Source organism: Aythya fuligula, chromosome 3, assembly GCF_009819795.1.
Source record: "Aythya fuligula isolate bAytFul2 chromosome 3, bAytFul2.pri, whole genome shotgun sequence".
NCBI classification, from domain to species: domain Eukaryota; kingdom Metazoa; phylum Chordata; class Aves; order Anseriformes; family Anatidae; genus Aythya; species Aythya fuligula.
Genome location: NC_045561.1, coordinates 32,481,902 through 32,502,031, shown reverse-complemented (window position 1 = coordinate 32,502,031; position 20,130 = coordinate 32,481,902). Strand labels below are relative to the sequence as shown.

Sequence of the window (20,130 nt, the reverse complement as noted above, 5' to 3'; positions counted from 1 at the left end):
TTTTTGTATTTGTATTTGCAAATAGTAGCTGTATTTTGCAAATATGTGTAGGAAACAAAGCTTCATTAGTTCCACTGCTTGTGGAACTGCTTATTAATCTTTGGCAAGTATTCATCCTGCAAGCTGTTGTTGCCAAGCTTTCTTAATAGCCATTTGCAAAGGGCTTTATCCTTGTACCTTTGGGAAGGGCCAGTTACGTATGCTGGGATAGTGCTTAGATAAGTCTTTCCAAGAATGCTGAAAAGCTGAAGGAGAGAAAAAAAAAATAAAAAATTATACTTACAGGCTTGTTGATAGAGTCTTGTTTACCATAATCAGCCTGATAGCTTAAAATACAATACCTAATTATTTTCCCAGCTGTATTTGTAGGTCCTCTTATAAGGCTTAAAGTCCGCAGCTCTATTTTCTTTCGAAGAGATGTCTGCAGTGTTGTTATTGCATTATACACAAACTTCCCTTGTTTCCCAAACTAGCTGATTTTGATGAAAAATGAAAATCATATCCTTATGTTAGAAGTTCAGTTTATTGGGTCTTGATTTGCTTAATGCCTCTGGACAGAGTTTCTTCATGTCACTGTTGTTGTTGTTACACAATGTAGGCATAACAACTAATAATGAACAGTAGGGAAAATCACACAGAGAATAAATGATAATTCAGAAAGGAGGCCACAGAAATGTTTCCAGATAGCTAGCGCCGTTCCCAAAGAGGGAGGAATTGACGCATAGGATCAGAACAGAAAACTTTCTGAGATTTCTAGTGAACTGAACACGCCATGAAACTGACTTCTCAATAAATAAATAAACATATAAATAAATAAATGAAATCTTCTTTTGCTTGCATGTTTCTTCAGGCCTGCAAAGGGGGGCTCACACACTCCAGTTGTGGGAGCTCTGCTGGTGTCTCTGCAAAACCATGCTTAGGTTTGGGCTTCTCCCTTTCCCTGTGAAGTCCTTCTTTGAAGGAGGTTTGCCGCGTCTCAGGACTGGCTGGCAGAGCTATGTGAGAGCAGTGGGGCAGAGACTGCCTGCCCCTCTCCTCCAGTGCACCTACTCCCCGCAGCCACTGAGCACTGCTGCCCATCGAAAGCAATTCCCAGAGCTTGCCAGGACAAGGGCAGAGAAAAGGAACCGGTGATCATAATCAGCATTGCAGGATCCTCAGCAGCGGTCATTGTTACGGAGAGGGATGGAGTTCATTCTCTACCATTTCTTTTTGCCTCACCCAAATATTGCTTTATTCAGTATTTTGTTGTTAAACTAAATAAATTATTGAGTACAGACCACCTGTGTGTACTGATTTATCTTCAGCCCTTTGATGAAGATAAGGCCTTCGCTTCTGCCTCCAATATTTCCATCACGACACTAATGACAAATCACCCAGAATATTCTTTTCTATAAGGTATTTATATCTTTATTGCCCTACGGATCTTAAGACTGGTCTTGAGTGCCTTTGGTAAGTTGCCTCCTCTCTTCTTCAATGATTCTTGTTTGCTTTGTGCGGTGGTGATTTGGGGCAACTGTTGCAGGAGGTACACAATGCACTGCTAAGATTGTAAGGCAATGAAAATGACATAACTGATCGGGGTTTTAAAGCTGCATCTGCACTGGTTGTATGGAGCTCCATCCCGTGTCAGAGATTATTCTTTGATGCTTAATGCATAGCTTTGATACGTAGCCCTTAGGACATCACCCAGAGATCCAGCCTCATGGGACACGCGGCTTGGGAACAGCACATTCAGCTTTGATGCTCTCAGCCTCCAGCAGGGATTTTACCCATGTCCAGGCTGCCAGGCTCCTGGGTTAGCCTCAGCCACACTCACTCCATGTGTCCAAGGCCTGGGGGGCTCTGCCCCAACATTACGCTCTGGGATTAACAGGCCTCATCTGCAGCACAGCGGGATCCAGGTCCCAGAGCACAGGAAGGGGCCAAGCACCCAGCTCCTGGCGCTTGGAGGGGTGCACATGCGGCAACCACCACGTTTTGCACATCCAAGCTCTGAGCACCAGTTCCCAGTGCCTGCTGCCTGCTTCCCATCACCGATATCCCCAAGATTATCCCCAGGGTATCAGTGACCTAAATACGCTGTTTTGGACTTGAAAGTTGCTTTTGTTTTTAATGTTGCAGAGTCTCTAAAAACCAGCACACGTAACCAACTGCCTGTTTCCAAACAGCTGTTGTGTAACTTTGCTCCCCACCCCCTGAGACGTTGCCTGCCATTCATTTAATGGGCTCGGTTTCACTGGGAAGTGCCTGGGGGAACCTCTTAGCTCCCTAATTAGCAACAGAAGGGGCCAGTCCTTGCTGGAGGTAGCAGGGAAACATTTGTGAGGTCTCCTGAGAATAAGGGAGGCAGAGAAGGGGCCTTTTCCAGCTGGGAAAACACTAACTTTTATTCAGCCTACACTGCAGTGCAAAGGACTAAACAGATGGGGAAGGGGGGTACTTGCAGAAGAGAGCTGGAGAAATGAAGATGGGCTTTCTAGGCAAGAAAGGAGCATTTGTGAAGGGGGAGGAGGGAAGAGGAGAGGTTGTCCATGGCCCTCCCAAGTTGTTCATTGCTCCTGCCATCTGAGTTTTATATAAAATAGCGTGGAGCAGCCTCGTGGGCTGGCTGCTGGTGGAGGCAGGAGTGAGGTGTCGCTGCGATCTGCTGTCAGATGTTTTGTCTGGCTCTTGTTAATACAATTCGGGAATTAACAGCTTGGAAGCGCTTAGGAGCTCAGTGTTTCCTCTGGGATGTAATCACTGAGGCCGAACACAGAGGAAGCCATTCAGGGCTCAGGCAGATTTTGGTGAAAAGCAAATCTTCCGCTGACCAGCTGCATTCCCCGAGGCCTCGCCAGGAAGGTGAAACCTCTGCCCATCCATTGTGGGCAGGGAGACACGCTTGGGGCTCTTCCTTGGCCCCCAGGACACAGCCACGTGTGGTAAGCTCTGCAGTTCTTCCTGCGGGATCCCATTGCTGGGCAGTGTTGTTCATACAACACCTGTGGAAAGAGACCTGCATGCACGAGCAGACCCAGCTTGGACCCGTTGGGTTGTGCAGACTGTTCCCCTCCAGAGTTCATGCAGGGAAATGCTGCATTTAGCATCTGGAGCTGTCTTTGGTCTGGGGGAGCAAAGGTCCAGTCAAATTGAGGAAAGCCTTCGGGAGTCTCCTTAAAAGAAATGGAAGAAAATGAGGTGTCACAGAGAAGGTGGGTGTCATCAGGTGATGCCAGGGGTTGAGCAGGGTTGTGTGACAGCCTGGAAGGGGAAAAGGGCAGCCCTGATGTTCCCTGGCATTGCCCTGCCCTGCAACAGCATCGGCAGCCAGCAGCGTGCCAAGTGGCCACTCACCAACTAAAAAGAAGACAGCTGGTCCTTGGTACATGGCAGGAGACCACATGCATAAAGATCCCCTGTTACTGCACAGTTTTTGCTCTCCAGTAATAGTCTCAGGATAGTGAACCTGATTTTGCACATGCAAAAGGAGAATTAGATAGGGAATTCTTCATACAGAAAGGTGGAGGGCAGAGCATTACAGCCAGAAGCATAAAACCTAAGGGTCAGAATGATCGTTTACAAGTTAGCCCAGCATCTCAAGCTATAAAACAGCTGCAGTCAAAGCTTTTGTGCTCCAGTCTTAACTCTGTTCACAATCTCGTTTCATGACCAGAAATCACCAGCTTTCCTCCCCCCCACGTCTCAGGTTTTGGAACTAAGGGCATTTAGGAGGCTTCCACTCTGATTATGTGCAAAGGACAATGAGAAAACCACAAAGTGCTCAAATAAGGGGAAAAAAAAAAATAGTGGTTATTATTCTGTGCACTCTGAGCTGCTCTTCCCACCAGAGGGCACCCAGTATTTGCAGAAGTGCTGCGAGTGCCTCTGCTGGCACTCGCTTAAGCTCTGGTTGGGCTTTTGGTGCTCGCTGTAGCAGCTAGCTCTCCTGTGCCAGCACTGTGAGTGGCCCTGGGAGAGCTGGCAGGTTTTTTATTTTGTGTTTGGCTGCTGCTGCTTGTATCCAGGTGGGAAAAATGCATTGCAGTTACTTTTCCATGTGCGTATTTTCTATTGTTGGTGCAGGTGTGATGCTGCTGATTGGTGGCAACAGCAAGGGAAAGAGGAAACAAGCCCTTTATTCACATGGGATTTGTGCAATGGAAACATGAGAGCCTTTTAAAGTTTAGAGAGATGCAATACTGAAACACTATACATTAATTATTATTCTTCCTTTTTTTTTTTTTTTTTTTCTCCTTCCCATGCCAGAACAGCAGCTGGACCAGGAAAATCACAGCACTGGGACAGGGGCAGAAAATGTTCTAATAGTCCTCCAAGGAGGCTTTTTAACAACGAGTTTGATAAAAAGTCCATTGTCAAGATTAAGAGATCCTGCCCCAGAGCAGGGAAATGCTCAGAGATACTCTTCTAGGTCCTTTCCTCCGATAGTTACATTTATGGGACACGCATCACAGCCTCCTGGTAGGCAGCCTTGTTGACACCATACCTGGACTTGTGCATTTGAGCCACTAGGGGTTGTAAGAGAAAAGGGGAAAAAACTTGTTTTCCAGTGGAGGGACAACCTGCTGTAGTATCCCAAAGTGGAGGATTTCCTCTGGAACCCCCTGAGATCTTTGCTCCTGCACTCACCAAACTCTTGCTCATATACCCTGCATTTTAGACAGTATCCTAGCATCTCAGCTGTTTCAGATTTATCAGATTTATCACTGTCTTGTGGCTTATGGGTTTTTTGTTTGGTTGGTTTTTTGTTGCCTTTTAGCCTCAGGATATTAATGGCCTTGATGTGTTCCCCTGTATCTCAGAGAAACCTGTTCTGATAGTCCCAAACCTTTTAGACAGACAGCAGCAGCTTGTGTCTTTTCTCTGCCTCTTTAACTAGCTCTGCTGGCTCTTTTCCAACATTCCTGGAATAGAGATTTTCACTCTCAGTTACTTCAGTCAGATCTTCCTCCTTTGTGCCTTTTCCTAGTGATAGGTAAGAAACATAATTCTCTCAAGGTCTCTTTTGAATCCTAGAAACATCACAGCCTGTTGTACCCCAACACGTCACACTACGGGGGTCCTCAACTACCTTTCACCCAGGTGATTGTTTTTTCCTCTTGTTGATCATAATTCTCCAGTCTTCTGACTACAGCCCTCTCTGCAATCAGGGTTGACATCTTCCAAAAGACCTCCAGACCTGCTTTTCATTTTGGAAATAAGGCCTTAAAGCTAAATAATCACAGCCATAACCAGAAATAGCTGTGGTGTAGGAATAAACTGAATTTCAACCAAATGTAGGATTTACAAGGTTTTCCTCCTGATAGCTCTTTTGACAGCACAGCAATACGAGACATGATCCTCACAGATCTCATTGGTGATTGGACTTTACTCTGAGCATTGCATGGAGGTAAAAATCATTCCCTCTGTCAGTAAAATGTAGCTATCCCTGGAGCAAAACACAGCAAGGACACTGTGCAACAATTTGGGAAAAAATAAAATAAAATAAAATAAACTTTATCCAGTAAGATTTATTGATCATTGGGGAAATGAAATCTAGTTCCCTGAGCTAAATCAAAGCACTAGTTTCTGTGGTATATGAGAAAACTTAACTTTTCCTTTTTTTTTTGTTTGTTTTGTTTTGTTTTGTTTTGGCTGCTGCAAATCACAGGCACACATGGGATTGAACCACACAATGCACAGGTTGGAAGGGACCTGTGGAAGTCAGCTGGTCCCACCAGCTGCACAGAGCAGGCCCAGGTAGGTCAGGTTGCTGAGTGCCTTGCTCCTAACAAATTCTGAATACCTCCAAGGATGGAGATTCCAGATCTACTCTGGGACAATGTTCCAGCATCCTTTCTGAGACACATTCCAGTGCCTGAATGGGGAACTAATTTATCCCAATATCTAACCAGAACTTCCTTTGTTGCAATTAGCATCCATCGCCTTTTGTCCCTTCACTGTTGTGTCTGTTCCCCCCCACACACCCTGGGAAGAGTCTAGCTCTATTTTTTCTATGCTGTCCAATAGACAGCTGTAGCCAGCAGTAGGATGGACACACACACACTTGCCTTCTCTCCTCCAGGGTGAACAAGCACAGGTCTCTGTCTCTCCAGCCCCTGGCCAGCCTGGTGGCCCTGCACTGGGCTCACTCTGCTCTGTCCTCTACCAACAACTCCAGACCTCAACACAGCGCTTCCAGACATGGTCTCATAAGGGCCAAAGAGAGGGAAGGATCACTTCACCCAGCCTGCTGGCTAACGTTATTTGCTGTATAGGTACACAGCTAGCCTTTGCCAGATGGTCCCCTCCTTGCCTGATTCACTTGAGGACCTCAAATCAGGCTCTGCAGAGCTGCTTTCTGTGTTTTTTGGCACCCAGCCTATGCAGGAGCACAGGTCTATCCCCTCCCCGTGCAGGACTTTGTATTTGCCTCTGTTGAACTTTGTTGAACCTAATTTGCATGCGCACACTTAAGCAATAGGTGGCACCAACGAATGATGTAGCTTGCCTTGTCACTGAGAGAGCGTCAGCGCCAAGAGAAAGCCAGCCGAGGAGACACCTGGGTTGCTTCGCTCAGAGCTGCAGCAAGGCAAGGAGGAGCAACCATGTGGCAGGAGGTCCTTCCCAACGCCTGGTGAGATGCCCTCAGCGTGGGGAGGAAGGGCCCAAACGGGGCTGTGCTGTGGTTGGGGAGGGGGAAAGCCCTGTGGGGTCCCCCAGGCTGAGCCAAGCCATCGGAGGGTGTGGGGAGCATGCAGCTGATACCTCCTGAACATGACTGAGGAGGAGGTTGTACAAGACCAAAGCTTGCTTTGTGTTGCTCAGAGAGCTGTGTCTCTGGCATGCTTGATTTATTAACAGTGGTGAGCTGGTGCTACTGCCACGGTAACTTGCTCCATGCCTCCGACTCACTAAAGTCTGGGATATAAGTGCACGGGGATCTTATTACCTGTTGCATAAGCTGCTCAGCCTCCATGAGGTGGAGGGTGACACTGTTTGCTTACAGAAGCTTTGTTTTGCCTTGGCAGGGAGCTGCTTAAGGAGGTACCTCCTTACAAATCACACACAAGCTACCAGAGATCATTACCAAATTGCTGTGGGGACTGCTAGGGTCCAGCCAGACCCAGTACACCAGTACGGGCACCAGGTTATGTGCCACAGGTAGTGGTGGGAAACGATAGCAGGCAGAAAGAAACAGCAAATGGGTGTGTGTTTTCATGGAGTTTTGTGTCCTTTTATTTGTTTTGAGATAACTTAATTATGATTCCAATCAATTGTGCAATCAATTAATTATGCTCCCTACTTTAGCCACCTTCCCTAGGGCAGAGTAACAAAACTTTTTCTTGTTACTTCTAGTTTTTTTTTTTTTTCCCAGAAGTAACTATTCTTACAAGACAATCCATCAGGCTAAAACAGAACCAAGGAGGAATTTTCATTTTTCTTGACAGCAGATGAGACCTAAAAGCTCAGTATCCAGCTAGGAGTTGTTAGAAGTAGGAAAGTTATAGCAACTCACCGAAATCTGAGCAGGTAAAGGTCCTACAAGCCTCTCCTCGTGCCAGCCCTGTGGCACAATGAGCACAGCATGGCTGGGAGCAGGGTGAACCTTGATCTTAAAAGTTCCCTGCAGGGTTGTGTGCTTATCTCCATGCAGTGGTCAAAATAACTGATTTTCCTGGCTGAAGTATCACAGCCACTCGTAGGATGAAAGTCTGCAAGGACAGCTACCCGTCTGTTTAGGGCCTTTTATCTAAATTGTGCTGAAGGAGGTAACATTATTTAAACAAGATATCTAGCTAACACACAGCCAAGAAACATTGCCTCTGCACTCCCTCTCTTTCTCATCCAAATGTACAAGAAAAGCCGTGGATGTATCCATGTGGCTAAACAGCTCATGATCCCAAGGCAGTTGAGGTTCTTTGCACTGTCCCCAGGGATTGGTACCATTCAGAAAACACGATCAGTCTGTAAAGATCTTTTTTTTTTTCTTTTTCTCTTTTCTTTAGGGAGAGCATCTTATCCCGCATCAGGTGAGTGAAACAGCCAAGCCCTCCACTTTTCATTTAACTCCCTAGCTGGGATACAGCATAGTCCTTTCCCACCTCCATATGACAACAACAAATTTTCATTTGTAGTCCTCCTGCAGCCCCCTGCAACAGGCACAACTCCTAATCCCCAGGGAAAGCTGGAGAGCTTGAGCCACATGTCAGAGGGACAGGAAGGTACACTGCATTTGGGACTGATTGCTCATGCATTTAAAGAGCTTCAGAACGTGCTACACGTCTGTTAAAATCAGCAAGTTAGCTCCCATATTTCAAGAAAGTCCTAAACTCATCTGTGTGGAACAGAAATGGGGGCACCAAACAGAAAACCTAGACCCCTATATGTGGAAGGCTATGTTAGAGGGCCAGTATTGCCCTAAGAGATGCTTGAATTTGTAGGGGAGCTATGTGTAAAACACTGCCAAGAAGCGTATGTCCAGCACATCGAGCTCCCTCTAGCAGCTGAAGACCCTTGTCTCTGCTCAGGAGCCTTGTGACGAGCAAGTCATGATCAGCAAGAGCTTGAGATCCCTAATGAGCACTGGTAGATGTAACCTTGAGGCTTCTTGTCTTCAGACTCTTGTTGTTAGAGTTTAATATCTCTATACTGGTTCCAGATTGCTGAGCTGGTATTTGTGGGACTCATTGCCCTCTGGGGGGCTGCCCCAAATCTTGCATGTGGTCTTCAGAAATAACAGAAATGCTCAGCCCCTGCTGACTCCATGGGGTGTTTGGACATCTGCTAATTACTGGGCCCAACCACTGTGAAAACAAGCCTCAGCGCAGTCCCACTACCCTTGACGCTTTTGTTATTGAATGCAAATGTTATGCCTCCCTAGGTCTTTTCAATATTCACAGAAGAATGCAGTCCTGGTCCCTGCAGCCGCTCTGGGGGTCGGAGGAATGGTGGTGTGCTGGCTAATGTCCAGACGCAAGGTCAAGAGACTTGAAGTGGGTGATGGATGGTGGGGCTCAGGTGAAAGAGCCCTAAGAGAGAAGGAAGATGAACAAATCCGCCCCTTCAGGATTGAAACCTCTGACAAAGAAATTGAGGTACCAGTGGCTGGGGTGTAGGGAGGGGAAGGAAGCTGTGAGATGGAGCCTCCCTCCCTGTCACCACCTTGCTGCTTAAAGACACACCAGTGCAGTTACTTAATACCCTTAGATGAAGCTGTCTCATCATCCTTTTTGAGTCAGATCTGGGTTCAGATTCATTGCAATGTCCCCTAAAGACTTTCAGACATCACAGACCCTCTGCAACCTTGAGCAGCTCAGTTTGCCAGTGGGCTGTGGGAAGCGGGGTGTAGGGCCAGCAGTGGCTACAGCACAGCAGGGCTGAGGAACTCTCACAGAGAGATACCTAGAAAGGGTGAAGGGACAGAGCCTTGATGAGCTGTAGCACCTGTCCCTAATTATCCAATCAATTAGCAACACACAGCCGGGCCCAATATTTTTTAAATTCTTTTTCCAGCCAGCAAGGCCTGGAAGCTGCTAGAACCAAAATTCCTAAAAGCAGTTAGCAGCAAGGCAGGAGTGGGATCCTCTTGGGGGAACAGCTAATCTGTAGAAAGATGTCATTCCCCAAATAAGCGATTGATGAGAACATTTAGAGCATGCCACTGCTTCAGCTGGGCTTGTGGTGGTCTAAAAGCTGGTAGGACCTGGAGAGATGGCTCCTGCTCGTGGCTGCCCTGGTGCACGCAGTATGGGGGGCAGCTGGGCAGCCTCGCTTCTCCTGCAGGACCTGCACCGCCGCCTCGACCAGGCTCGCTACACACCCCCGCTGGAAGGGGCAGCTTTCCACTACGGCTTCAACTCCGACTACCTGCAGAAGGTGGTGGCCTACTGGAGGAATCAGTTTGACTGGCGCAAGCAAGTGGAAATCCTGAACAAATACCCTCATTTCCACACCACCATCGAAGGTGAGGGGGTCACTGTGTCTCAAGCAGGTCCACATGGCTCCCTGGTCCAACACAGGGTGCTTCTCTGGCAGATACTAGCTGCCCTCACTTTGCTCTTGCCAGTGGTACACGAGGAGCTGCTGGAAGCCCAGCCCTGATGGCTAATGTATGATGTTAGAATGCTTAAGGCAACAGTATGCTTCACAGCTTAGTGATATAAGGGAAATATCACTAGGGTGGCCTACTCTATTAGTAATCTTGTATAGATTGAGACCATCATATGTTGGCAATAAGTTTAGGTATGCTTCAAGATGAGCTTCCTTTGGCTCAGAACCTGTGTTAACTAACAATGGGGTTTTCTGGTTTTCTTCTAGTGATGCACTGGCAAAACCTTCAAAGACTGCAAAATTTATCCAGGCTCTAAGGCTAGAATATTTTTTCATGTCGTTATGTCATGTTTTTACATGGTAATGCCCAATGCCTCACCTGCATTATGCTGTGCATTCAAGTGTAGCCCTCCCCATGAGTGTGAAACCACCTTCTCAGGAAAGGGATGCTCAGTCTGCTGAAACCCCAAATTCTGGGGCTGGGATCAATACCTCGTCCAGTACACAAAAGATGAGACATAATTATGATGCCAGGCATCCCCCTTTCAGCTGGGCATCTTCTTGCCATTGGTTGATTGTATAACTTCTACTATGAAACCTGATTACTACTTTGCCAGCCTCCTTCTTCAGAGTCCAGAACAGAAGTTGAGATGGAGCCAGAGCTTAATTTATCTCTTTGATGTCTGGCAGGGATTGATATCCATTTTATCCATGTGAAGCCCCCCTATGTCCCTCATGGACGAGCTGTTCAACCTATCCTGATGGTCCACGGCTGGCCTGGCTCCTTCTACGAGTTCTACAAGATCATCCCTCTGCTCACGGAGCCAGCCAGGTATGGGCTGGGTGATGGTGACGTGGTGTTTGAGGTCATCTGCCCATCCATCCCAGGCTATGGCTTCTCAGAGGCTCCGCACCAGAAAGGTAAGTGATGAAGAAGCTCCATCAGAAATCACAAGGTTTTTGGTGTAACGCTTCAGCTATCCCCCAGCCCCTTGTGCACTGCAGTCTGTGAATGCAGGAAGGCAGGCTCTGGGTCTGAGGTTCAGTAAACTTGGCTCTGCACATATGCTAACGTGACTGATGCCCTGGGGCTGGTTGTGGAGATCTGGAAGGCAACAGTAGCTGGAAGCCAACAGTAGCTGGAAGCCATCTCTGCTTTCCACTTTCTCCTCTTTGCGTTGAATTTACATCATCACACTAGGACAAACAGGTCTCCTGTGTGGTGTTTCTCTTTACATACAGGCTTTGACACCCGCGCAACTGCTCGGATATTTCACAAGCTGATGAAGAGACTGGGCTTCAAGGAATACTATGTTCAGGGAGGAGACTGGGGATCTAGTATTACTACAAACATGGCCCAGATGCTGCCAGAGTGAGTAGCAAAGGAAATCCTTTCAGCATAGCACTTTCCCACCTAAAATGCAAAGTTGAGGGAGCCTGATCAGAAAAGAAACATAATACCTTCCATGGAAGATGGCATTGTAGCTCAGCATTTAACACCTAAAAACTGGCATCATACCAGTGGCACAGCTGAACGGAGATAGCACCAGCTGTATCGTTTCTAACTCCTACAATCTTAACTATGATGAACCTTTCAGGTTCTTTCAGGGCTTTATATATCTGGCTCAGTGATATGCTTCTGTCATAGCACCAGTCAGACTTACTTTCTAGAAAATTTGGATACAGAAAATTTCTTGATTTAACTTTCTATTCATTGATTTGATTTTAGATCTGTGAAGGGGGTTCATGTGAATCTTGTCTTCATCACCATACGAGGTTTTAAAAAGTTGATTCAAGTGATGCTTGGGGCTTACGTACCATGGCTTGTGGGCTTCACTAGGGAAGATGTTCGACGGATGTACCCCTTCATGCAGAAGAATGTATATGATATTCTGCGAGAATCTGGCTACTTACATATCCAAGCCACCAAACCAGACACTGCAGGTAATGAACCTTCTTTATATTGCTATATATAGTATACAAACTGCTTGTGCAAATATTACTTTTGAAACTGTTTAAAATGGAGTACCACTCCTCTTGAGGAAAGAACACCTTTGCAAAAAGCCCCTTGAAGTGAAGCATAGGGTCTTGAAACTGAAGCTTCTAGAAATGGGTGAAAACATGAAAATAAGCAAGTGTAATGTGAAATTTGCAGGAAGGTAGACTTAGCCCTAAAGGCTGACAGAGTCAGTGTGGCCAGTAGATAAAGAGTCAGAAGAAACATATGGCCATCTCAGAAAGGTTAAATGAATTATTTGTGTTAGTCCACGCTAATAAAGATTATGATGTATTCTTCTGAGTGTTTCTCTCACTAGGAATAACAGCAGAACTGCCTCAGACTGGTCTTACTAGCAGAGATCACAGAATGAATACTATCTCAGCCTGCTATTCATTGAGACATTCAGAAGTAAATGAAAGTGAAATGTTAATACATAGTCTGTTGCTTGAACTCATCACAATACCAAAGAAATAAAAGGAGGCAAGCAAGATAGCAGGGTGGTTTTTTTTTGTTTGTTTGTTTGCTTTTGTTGTTGTGTGTTTTGTTTTGTTTTTTAATAGACAAGAAGAGAAGTGGTGGGACAGCAGCCCTGGAAAAATACAGATCAGTATGTCTAGTCTTTGTGATCAGCAAGCTGGCAGAACTATTTTAAAGAAGAAAATTGATATACAGGTGATAGTCACAGGAAAATCAGGGCTCAGAGAGCTCTGGCAGAACCAAAGAGCAGTAAATCCAGTAGTATAACATATTTCAAATTTCAAAAACTAGGTTTTGTTGAGGTTCCTCCCCGATGTTTCCCAAAAAAATAAAAGTGCCTTTAGAATAGGACTAAGTTCATGACTAATAACTGGTTAACATGAGAATCTGAGCACAGGAACAAGTAAGCAAGTTCCAGGGGTGAGGAGAGTATCACAAAAATCTGTGCTGGCACCTGTACAATTCAGCACGATCCTAATTTCTCTACAGAGGAAAGTTAATTGTTAAGTGAAAAATTGACTGCTATCCAGGGCTTAGTTTAATCTAAAGATAACTGCAGAGAGTTGCGAAAACATTTAATTGACTAGTTGATTAAACTGGCCAATAAAATTTGATGTCACCAAAGTGCAAAGCAATTAGGGGAAGAAAATCACAACGGGCTCTTCTTTAGCTGTTGCCATATAAGAAAATCCATGAGTCATGGATAGTTCTTTCAAATGTCAGCCAGCTCAGCCAAAGTTCAAGAGCATTTTACAGACTGTCAAACAAGCAAAACAACAAAAAAAGACCAAGACAAAATACCAAATCCATTATATTCAGGACCCATTGCATTCCTGTTCAGCCTGTTTCATAAGCATGCCTTAGAATCAGAATACAAAAAGGGGGCAAAAAAGGAAAACTGAAGTGATCAAGCAGCTTACATAAAAACACTGTACACATTATAGAACTCTGTAGCATGGAAGAAAAAACAGCAGGGAGTTCTTAGCACACTAGAGTTGTGAAATGTAGAAAATAAATATGAATATATATATATATATATATATTCCCTACTCAGTCTTAAGAAATATCTACATTATCAATTCAGTTCTCATCAGGCAAGTTTAAAGCAAAGTCACAGTATTTTCACACAGCACCAGTTGTGGCATGTTGAATAACAAGCTGCAAACAAGACTGCTATTTGAGTGTCTAATCCACAGACACTCAATAAAGTGGTTCAGAGGCAGCTTTCAGCCCAGAAACTGCTCATCTCCAGATGGGTCGTATGCTGGATGACACATTTAATCCTGCCCTACTGTTGCTGGCCAAAGCATTTATATGATTTCAATCTGTAGCACATTACTCAAGGCCTGACGTGCAGGAAATTGTTGTGCCAATGTACAAATTTCCTTAGCTAGGCCCACTATTAAACTGAGACACTGGTGTGCATCATCTTCTAAAAAGTCATTCAGTGCTGAAGTCACACTAAAATACACCTGAAAGTACCCAGTGCTTAGTACACTCTAAAATTACAGCCTAGAGTACTGTCAAGGAATTTTCTGAAGGCAAGCCCATATTGCTACTGAAGTAAATATTATCCTTGTTTTACAAGTAAAACATGGAGATAATGTACTATGTATGTGCTATCTTTATAACATTTCTAACATAATGCTCCCCAAGGGCAGGAACAGGTTGTAGATACACAGCACTCCACTCTTTAAATGACATAAAAGGTGATGAACTGTGCTCCGTGTCCTGATTACCCATCCAAAGCAGGACAGCATTCCCAAACAGTTTATTTAAAAGTTCTTTGTAGAGTGTAATCCCTTTCCATCCCAGTGTGCTCCTGCCGCGTGTCAACAGGAAGCTGACGGGTCTGGTTTTGCTCCTTGCTTCTCTTGCATAGAAGCCACGTGTGTATGCAGCACTGTCACTTACAGCTCAACTCCATAGGGGTAAATTCATCAAGAATAAAGTACTGCCAGGGCTAGTTAAAAACAATCTCTCTGCCAAATTCTCATGTAAAACTCTGAGGAACTTGTGAAAGCCCAGTTTAACTTCAGCTGCAGTGTTACAATGCCATGCAAATGCCAAAGCTCTGCTCTTCTCCTGAATTAGGTTGTGGACTGAATGACTCCCCGGTGGGGCTTGCTGCATATATTTTGGAGAAATTCTCTACCTGGACAGATAAATCATTTCTGCATAGAGATGATGGAGGCTTGGAAAGGTAAGGAAACAAGTGCTCTTCCTTTTAATGAGTTTTCTCATCAAAGAAAGTGTGATGACAGCTAATGAGGAGATAAGTAAAAGACTGGATGAATTTTAAGGATGAAAGACTACGTGACAAGTAGTTAACTTGTAGGCTGCCTGCAAGCTACTGGTCCAGATAAATTGCTTCTTCTTTCTCTCTCCATAGGAAGTACTCGCTAGATGAGCTTTTGACCAATGTGATGATTTACTGGGTGACATCGTCTATTGCATCCTCCATGCGATACTACAAGGAGAATTTATCCCGGGATCCTGCTCTATCTGATAATTCCAGGTAATGAACTGGCAGGTGCAAAACAGATTTGCAGACAAGACAATCAGATTTGCCTGTATAAACATTTAGATCTCTCACAACAGCAAATCTAACCTAGGCAAGAAAACAATTTGAGTTCTTATTTTCTTTGATAAATGAAAGTTAAAGGTCACTTTTCCTTTGAACCTAAAAACCTACACAGGCTGGCCTGTGGTCAAGAAAATAAGTAATTCTGTCTTGTCTTCCAAATACAGGTCTATAGATTTACCAGACAAACAAACATAATCCACAGGTTGGTTTGGTAAAAACAAAACAGAAAATCATGAGCATTTCTAACGTTTAAACTGAATTAGGAAGGATATAGCTTACTGCTGGATAAGCTATGAACTACAGCTGTTAAGCAGAAAGTTGTAGAAGCAGTTCAGGAAGGGATTTTTCTAAGTAAACAAGCTTCCAGGAGAGCAGTACTTGAAACTCAACACCTTCTAACAGCTGCTGGCTTTAAGATGACTACAAGAGAGGCTGACCAGGAAACACACCCCTGAGCAGAATTCCTCTCCAAGTGATTGATATTAGAAACAAAATAGGGGAGTCATATTCTCTGTAGACTGACAACCAGTTTACTTTCCCTCTCAAGAGAGTAATTTATTATTCTGGTACCATAAATCCTGAAGTAAATATGAGTTAGCCCATTTCTGAGTTTCACGCAGAGATGTGATATATCACCAAGCTATACAGCAATCTCAAAAACCTGAAACATTTTTCAAGATTTAATACTGTTAGTGGACTTCATTTTATGCATCTTTGGATATAATATTTTTGAACTCAAAGAGACTCAAATACAAATGAAGCTCATCAGCAGAGTGTAGACTACAAAGTGGTAAAATTTCTCCGACTCGCCATGACAGCTACCGGAGTCAGAAGGTTTTACTTCAGACTCTGAAAGTCAGATTTTCCCTAAGAACTCTTTTAAAAATGCAGTTAACTAATGTCTTTCTAGGTTTGGAGTGTACGTTCCTGCAGGGATCGCAGCTTTTCCTGAGGAGATAAGACATGTACCACGTTGCTGGGCGAAGACGATCTTCAAGAACATTGTCAGTTACTCTTACATGCCCCGCGGAGGGCATTTCGCAGCTTTTGAGGAACCAAAGCTTCTGGCACAAGACATCATCCACTTTGTGAGAAGGGTGGAGCAGCTGTGAACCTGCTGTTTAGATACATGCATAGAAAAGAAGCAAGCTGCTCTGCTACCCACAGAAGCCTTACTTTGAGGGATTAAATAAACTCAATGTAATCACAATACAGAAGCCAACATTTTATTTTGATAATGATTGTAACTACCAGTTAATCAAGTTCTAAAGCTCTTCCTATGTAAAAAAGCATCTTGTCATCTTTTATTTCCAGCACCATATCATTGCTGCATTCATAGTTCAAGTATAACAGAGTATGTAAACAGTTTAATGCAGTAACATTGCACTCATTTGGGGGATAAAGCAGAAGGGAACATGCCCCTTGATCCTCAGAACTAAGGCGTCTTTTCAAAAGCTTCCTTAAATTCTTGAGTGCCAGCATTCTTAAAGACGTGTTACAAGTAGCTTTGGTGGAAGTGCAGAAGGGCTTTGATCTCCTGAGCACATCAAACACTCCTACTGAATAGTTCAAGTTACATTTCATCCGAGAGACCTGTGATTACATTCCCAAGTGGGCAGCTGCACATAAGGCAGCTTGCTTTATTTTAGCAGTTTTCCCCTGGAGCTAGCTTTAACAGTTACTACACATTATATGACAGTTGTCAGAGGCTAGTAAGGCAGAGACTGTACTCCTAGTGTTCTCCAAGCTCAAAAATATGAACTTAACTAATTTCCTTCCAGTTCTACAATCTTATTCCACACCAAAATGTCAGACAAGCTTAAAATAGGTAACAGGTATGGAAGGTTACTTCACTCTCTGATCTCCTTTCAAAGGACTCTTAGCACCCCATCAAGCAGCTTTTGCTAGCAGATAACTGCAAGCAACCTCACTGCCAGTACACTAGAGCTTCTCTTCAAATGGGATGGAGCTGTTAAGCTCATTACATTACAAATACATGCACAGCTGATTCAAGACAACTCCAGCAGATATCTAGTTCTGGCACATTGTGCTTTACAGGTTTCTCTCCCTCCCTCCCTCATTCTGTACTAGACATTAGTCCAGAAGAAAGGATTCAAGTTCTGCTTCCTGGTAAGACATTCTGACTTAAAGAAAGTGCTGAACTTGATGACATGCCCCTTGCCTCCTCTTCGCATTTCAGAAACTTCTAGAGTCTAAGACTCTGAAATATCTGAAAGGCAAAAGCAAGCAAGAATTCTGCCCTTTTTTTTTTTTTTTTAAAGTGAGAATAAACTAGCACATTGGGGCAGGAGTCCTAACTTTCTCTGAAGAAGGCTAGAGAATAAATTGCTTACTCCTAATCTTAACTGTATATCAAACTGATTGTCAGCTCTGATGGACTAAAGGTTAGTAGAACACAGGAAGAAAACGTGCTCCCCTGCCTCCATAGGACTGCTTAACCTCTTTCCACTGCCTGTAGAAGGCACTGTGCTAGGCATGAAGTCTCCCAACTGCTGAAAAGTGCCACTCCTTAAATTGTTAAACTGGAACTGAGTCACGGGGAAGTCTGATTTTGTGAAATAGATGGGCAAACACTTCAGTACTCGAGCCTGATCAGACTGCAGGAAATGTCACCTTTCACAGCAGTGGGGTAGATAAAAATAGTTACAGCCTTCATTGTAATGGCCAACTATATTAATAATTGCATACATTATCTAGAATCCCAGATAATCAGCTAACATAGTCATTACTACCAGAGATATGGCTGCAATAAAACTCAGAAAACTGTATCCAGTATTTGTCAGTTCAGCAAATCTGTGGCTAAGAAGTTTTATTCCCAAGACACTAATTCATTTCCTATGCCTCGGGTCAGGTCCCTAATGAATCATGGTATCTGTATGCAATTGTGCCTTAGAGGATATTTGCTTTCAAAGACAATTCAGGATACGAACACGGAAGAACGCAGTCCAGCTACAGGAAGGCAGTAGGTACCCTGGGGAAGAGATCCAGATAGATAAAAATGTGCTGTTGCATTTGATAAAATTACCACATAAAGCAGCACCAAAGGTTATTCAATACTCCATTTAAATTCTACAGAGCACAGGTCATTCATGAAAGCCCTTGAGCGTCACTGGTGCTTGAAACCATACGTAGTCCTCCCAAGCAGAAGTCGTACTCGAAGGAGCTGAGGCACTTATACTGATGTCTCCATCACAGGACAAATTAACAGTTAGTTTCCTTCCCCGGGTTGGCACTTTATAGTTGAGCTTGGGCCGGAACCATTCAACACCACAGTCGCGGTGTCCTTGGAGCATAACAACAGTGCCCATGGCAGGCAGAGCCTTAAGTTCACTGAAGACATCCGCTATGAAGAGCGAGTGAAAGAGCTTACGCACGCAGGATGTGGTCTTCAGGCTCTCCTCAGTGCTGCCCACACACACTCCCTCCAGGTTGAGCTCGTAAAGCTCTTTGGGACTCACGGCACTGCCTCCGAGCAGGATAAGGACCCGGGGAACCAGAGTCAAACTGAACATCACTTCCAAGTGCTGGAGCATTCCCTCCAGATCCGTCAGCACCTGCTGGCATTTCTTGCTTGCCAGGTCCACAGAGGGTGGCTTTTTAATCATGTCCCCAACCTGGATGGAAACCGAAACAAAAAACAGATTAGCACATTTATGAAGAAGCAGAGAGGGCCCCAATGCGTTCTTCAGAAAGCATGGCACATGCCCTCCCTGAAACTTGAGGAAGATTCGTAGGGTTTTATGCTTCTTTTAAAGGCAATAAAGTATTCTCATGTGAAGTCAGGAGACCTAGGAATAACAGGAAATGCCACATTACTGCTGCTCAATTTGAGTCTGCATCAAGCTACCAATGAATCTTAAAGATAAGAAAACCCATCTTTCAAAGGCCAACTTCCACCCTGAAGCCACTTCAAAAGGCTTTTGCTAGTCTTATTTGTGCAAGAAGAGCGACGTGTTTTGAGTGCAAACTGAGGCAAAAGGGGGTAAAAATAACAACTCGCTGAGCCCCGCCAGCTACTTCCCATAACGTTGGCGAAGTTTCTCAGGAAAAAATAAAATAAAATAAAAAAAGCAAAACCCTGCACCCACCTGCGAGGGCCGCCGGCAGAAGTACGCGAGCTGCTCGTAGGGCAGCGGCAGCTGGTGCCGCTGGTACAGGACGTGCTTCAGGAGCTCGCAGGCGAAGCGGCAGCAGCTCTCCCGGCTCACGGCGCCCGGGAACACCACGGACACCGTGGGGCTGAGCGGCACCGCCATCCCGCCGCGATGAGGCCCCCTGGTGAGCCCCGGGGCTGCGGGCGGCTCGGCGGGGAGCAGCGGGGCCGCGGGGCTCGCCCCCACGCCCTCTGCTTCAGCGCCCCCCGGCGCCGCCATTTTGTCGGCGGCGGCGGCTCCCGGCTGGGGTTTGAATGGCCGCCGCCGCGGGGCACCATGGGAGCGGCGCCATGCCCGGCCCCGCGGCTTCCGGAGGGCGGTGGGGAGGGAGAGGAGGAGGAGGAGGAGGGGGCTCCGTCTGTGGCCGCTCGGTGGCTCCGTTTTCTCGCCACCCGCTGCGCTGAGGCGGCGTGGTGCTGCTTGCACCAGCCCTAAGGCCTCCCTAAGCATGTGTTGTCCCTGGCCGCGGCGCAGTGGGAGCCTTCCTGCAGCCAGCGGGGTTTTTCTCCCCTTATCTCCCGTGGTTGTCACGGAGCTGCGGCTGTCCCTGCCCTCAATGCCGGCCCGGTGCCCTCCCCGCTGCCTCCGTGGCAGCGCCTCCCCGCGGCGGAGGCGGGGAGCGGGGCCCGGCGGCGGCGGGAGGAGCGGCCCCGTGTTTGGCAACAACGTGGCCGCGGCCCCATTGGGCGCAGCCGCCGAGCCACGGCGGAGGGCGGGCGGTGGGACGAGCGAGCCCGAAGCAGCGAGCTCAGTGACAGCGGGACGGGGGCGGGCATGGCAGGGCTGTCCCCAAAAAGCCCGCCGGTCTGGCTGCCGACCCCCTTTTAGCAGCAGGTCGCGGTGTCTCTCCGAGCAGC

The 20,130-nt window shown here is 45.9% G+C and overlaps 2 protein-coding genes across 2 annotated transcripts; one reads left to right on the top strand and one right to left on the bottom strand.

The window, feature by feature from the left end:
- Positions 1-6,590: 6,590 nt before the first annotated feature.
- On the top strand, positions 6,591-16,210 carry LOC116487912 (epoxide hydrolase 1-like). Its single transcript, XM_032185145.1, has 10 exons — positions 6,591-6,619; positions 7,992-8,015; positions 8,867-9,080; positions 9,769-9,949; positions 10,726-10,956; positions 11,278-11,407; positions 11,765-11,979; positions 14,606-14,714; positions 14,904-15,029; positions 16,009-16,210. Exons 1-10 carry the CDS (start codon positions 6,591-6,593, stop codon positions 16,208-16,210), a joined length of 1,461 nt encoding a protein of 486 aa, XP_032041036.1.
- Positions 16,211-16,302: 92 nt separating this feature from the next.
- Positions 16,303-19,492, bottom strand: MAD2L1BP (MAD2L1 binding protein). The gene is made up of 2 exons (XM_032184777.1): positions 19,208-19,492; positions 16,303-18,733 (listed from the first exon to the last, which is right to left on the bottom strand). The coding sequence occupies exons 1-2, from the start codon at positions 19,490-19,492 to the stop codon at positions 18,203-18,205; spliced, it is 816 nt and encodes a 271-aa protein (XP_032040668.1). The 3' UTR covers positions 16,303-18,202.
- Between the last annotated feature and the right edge of the window lie 638 nt (positions 19,493-20,130).